Raw genomic sequence first — 3932 nt, 5'->3', positions numbered from 1 at the left:
CTGAGAACACAGGAATGCCTAGCATTTGCCGTGTGCTAGACACATACCAGGTACCTGGTGTTTGTGGTATTGGCTTGACTCAGCCTGTTTCCATGTCTCCAGTGAGAGAATTTAGAAGAATTTCGAGAGCAGCCAGTGCTATTAGCTCAGCAGGGGACCCAGGTTCTACTCCCTGTACTCTCTTTTTTTTTTTTTTTTTTTTTTTTTTTTTTTTTTTTTTTTTTTACTTTTATCTGCATTTATTTCATGTTGAATTTATTCACGTGCCATAAGTTTTTGTTTCTTCAGTTTCTTCTGGGATATCTTTTTCTTCTGTGCAACCTCCTCTTCTGGCTTTGGAACAATCTGTTCCTTTTCAGTGAGGATCATCTCAATGTGGCAAGGGGAGCTCATGTATGGGTTAATCCGGCCATGAGCTCTGTAAGTTCGTCGGCGCATCTTAGGTGCTTTGTTCACCTGGATGTGCTCAATGACCAGAGAGTCCACATCTAAACCCTTCAGTTCAGCATTGCTCTCTGCATTTTTCAGCATGTGCAGCAAAAATTCTGCACTCTTTTTTGGCCACCGACCCTGTGTCCAGCCCCACTGTTTGGCCTGGGCGCACCTACCGACTCCACCATTGTACCGTCGGAATGGCACACACTGCTTCTTCAAAGTGACATCTTTCAGATACTTGGTGGCTTTTCGGATATGCATACCCTTGATGGCCTGGGCCGTTTCACGGGTGTTCTTAAAGTGAACCCGAAGGTTTGATCCTCTCGATTTGCATGATTTTGTGGGGTTTTCTGGGTCAAGAGAGTAGCGAACCATCTTCACGGGTCACCTCTGGCCGCTTACAGGAAGAGCCTCCCTGTACTCTCTTGACGGCGCTACTGTAACTCCTGTCTGTAACTCCCGTTCAAGAGGTTCTGGCGCCCTCTTCTGGCCTGCACGTGGTATGCAGCCATACACCTAGAAACATAAAGTAATAAAATTAAATTTAGAGAAAAATAAATTCAAGACCATCTCCTGCTCCAAATTCGAGACCAGCCTGGACTATATAAAATCCTAATGAGAAAGAGAGAGAGAGAGAGAGAGAGAGAGAGAGAGAGAGAGAGAGAGAGAGAGAGAGAGAGAGAGAGAAACAGTGTGATATCCAGCAGTAGGATATCAGAGTTAGCCATGACTGTGAGAGGAAGACCGCAATAGCTGGCCCACTCCCTTCTTTCCCAAGGAAGGAAACTAGGCAGCTGTCCTGTGTTTTACCCAGTGGGCAGGGTGGACGGATGGGAGAGAGATGAGCTGCCGGGAAAGGGTGGAGGCTACAGAGAGAAACCAAGAGGAAAGGACTGAGGCTGGGGGGCTGCACCCTGACCAGAGGGGGCTGCTGGGGGAGGTGTTGAGCGAGTGTGGGACAGGTGGGAGGGAGGAAGGAAGGAGACAGAGAAAGTGTCAGGAGGCCAGAGGCCAGACCTGGAATCCCAGGACTAGGGAGGTGGAGGGAAGAGGGGTCACAATTTTGAGGCCAACCTGGACTATAGAAACAGGGACCAAAGAGAGAGTAAGGCTGGTGGGGCAAGCGGGAAGGGAATTTTGGAAACTTATTAGGGTGATAAGTGATTTGATTTTCTAGATCCAAAAAGCTGAATAAATACATATATTGTTTTTTAAGTGGCTGAGTTAAAGATAAAGACACTTGCTGTAAAACCTGATTTCTTGAGCTGGATCCCTAGAGTCCATAGATTGTAAGGAGAGAACTGGCTTCCACCCATTGTTTTCTGACCACCACACACTCATGTGGCATGCTTGCACACACACATACACAGACATACACCATGCACACAGACACACACCATGTACACACACACACACACACACACACCATGATCACACATATCATGCACACACACACCATGCACACACACCATGAACACACACATACCATGCAAACACACACACACACACCATGCACACGCATAAAATAATAATAAATAAATAAAATTTTAATTTCATTCTTTTCAGCAGAGGAATTGACCGAGAACGAAACCCAGGCGCTCATGCATGCTATATAAGTACCATTGAGCTCCAGCTTTCTTTTACTTTGGATTCTGAGCCAGGGTCTCACTAAGTTGCTAGGTGTGTGCCACTACAACCATGTCTTTAAATTTCTGTGTATTTATTTCAGTGCTGGGGATTGAACGTGGGACTTTGAACATGCAAGGTGAGCATTGTATCATGGAGCTACACCCCCAGCCTACTGGAAAGGTTTCAATTTCTCTTTTGTTTGTTTTGTTTTGGATGGGTCCCTCTAATTTCAGTTGTCCTGGAACTTGAGACACTCCTGCTTCTGTCTCCAAGTGCTAGGATTACAAGGGTCTGTTGTGCCCTTCTCGACCTTCCTTTTCATTTTTAATTGTTTTTATTTTATTATTTTGGAGGCGGTGGATTGAGACGGGGCTTACCCTGTAACCCAGGCTGGCACAGAACTCGTGATGTAGATCAGGCTAGCCTTGAACTCACTGCAATCCTCCTAGTCATGTCTCCCAAAGGTGTGCGCCACCAGGCCCAGCTTGAACTTCACTATGTGTGTGTGCGTTTGAGATAGGGTCATGATTCCAAGTTTCTATTGCTGTGAAGAGACACCATGGCCACAGCAACTCCTAGAAAGGAAAACATTTCCCTGAGGTGGTAACATAATTTCAAAGGTTTAGTCCATTATCATCATGGCTGGGAGCATCGCAGTGTTCAGGCAGATATAGTGCTGGCTTCATCTTGATCAAATGCAACAGGAACTGGACTGAGCACTGGCTTGGGCATATATGAGACCTCAAAGCCCACCCCCCACGGTGACACACTTCCTCCAACAAGGCTACACCTAGTAGTGCCATGTCCTATGAGTTTATGGGAGACAATTACATTCAATCCATCCTAACCGTACACTTCTGATCTTCCTGCCTCCATTGCCCACCTGCCTCCAAGGCACTGAGTTTGTTCAGTGTTTGGTTTCAACCTAGGACATTGTATACACGAAGCAAGCAACTACAACATCACTGCCATCCTGAGCTACATGAGCGTTCTCTCTCTCTCTTTTTTAATTCACAGTGTGAATGAGGAGGTTGAGAGCTAGACAGAGGCAGATTGTTGGGATATAAAAAAGCATGGAACAGGGTGGGGGTAGGCAAGGTGACTAGAAAGGCAGGTACAGAAAAGTCAGCTTAGCCTTTTGGAGAAGGGGCAATTGGTGCTGAAGGTATCTGTTGGGGGAAGTGGGATGGGAGGGAAAAAAACCTGATCAAAACTGAGAAAGAGAGCTGGCTACATCGGGAGAGCCTTAAAGAGCCCTCCAGGTAGTGGGTCTCACTTGTGTAAAGCTCTTAGCACGAGAGGAAGTCCAAGGCCTCTGAAGACGGGCCAGCAGCTGAGCTGCAGGGAGGGCTGGAGAGATTCACCCTGGGCTGTCTGGGGACCTGCTGTGGTTAGAGCTTTCCCGGGAAACTAGCCTCAGAGGCAAAGCAAAACCCGGCAGTCCCAGGGCTGGGCAGGATCTCCACCGGGAGGACATCGGCTGCTGCATTTATGGCTGCAGCTTTTGAGCTGAGGTGAAGGCTGGAGAGAGGCACCGAGCCGGGCACCGTTGAAATAGAACCAGGTTATTCTGCCCGCTGAGCCCAGGGCATGGGAAAGGTCAGAGCCACCCTGCTAAAGCTGTCCCCTCTGCCTTGAACGTCCTTTTTTTTCAGCTGTCGGCAGCTTGAGTCCAGACCATCACAGCCTCCATGAGTCTTTCCTGACCACGTTGATCTGACGGGGGCAGGTGGGGTCTTCCCTATCTCGGCTCACACACACCATGTGGCTGCTCATATATACACCTCTACACTACTCTGCCCAGTCGGTTTCCTCTGGTGGTCTCCTCAGCCTGACCCCAACTCTGCAGTCAGCACACAGTGCTCCAT

The 3932-nt window shown here is 48.0% G+C and overlaps 1 protein-coding gene across 1 annotated transcript; it reads right to left on the bottom strand.

The window, feature by feature from the left end:
* Nucleotides 1-209: 209 nt before the first annotated feature.
* On the bottom strand, nucleotides 210-849 carry LOC142834106 (large ribosomal subunit protein uL22). Its single transcript, XM_075946190.1, has one exon. It carries the CDS (start codon nucleotides 808-810, stop codon nucleotides 256-258), a length of 555 nt encoding a protein of 184 aa, XP_075802305.1. The 5' UTR covers nucleotides 811-849; the 3' UTR covers nucleotides 210-255.
* Between the last annotated feature and the right edge of the window lie 3083 nt (nucleotides 850-3932).

The sequence above is a fragment of the Microtus pennsylvanicus genome, chromosome 13, assembly GCF_037038515.1.
Source record: "Microtus pennsylvanicus isolate mMicPen1 chromosome 13, mMicPen1.hap1, whole genome shotgun sequence".
Taxonomy (NCBI): Eukaryota; Metazoa; Chordata; class Mammalia; order Rodentia; family Cricetidae; genus Microtus; species Microtus pennsylvanicus.
The sequence above is the reverse complement of the archived record's forward strand: the minus strand, read 5'-3'. Positions and strand labels throughout refer to the sequence as shown.

Bases quoted from the DNA above. Each gene is read 5' to 3' on its own strand.
- LOC142834106 (XM_075946190.1), bottom strand. From the start codon at position 810: ATGGTTCGCTACTCTCTTGACCCAGAAAACCCCACAAAATCATGCAAA.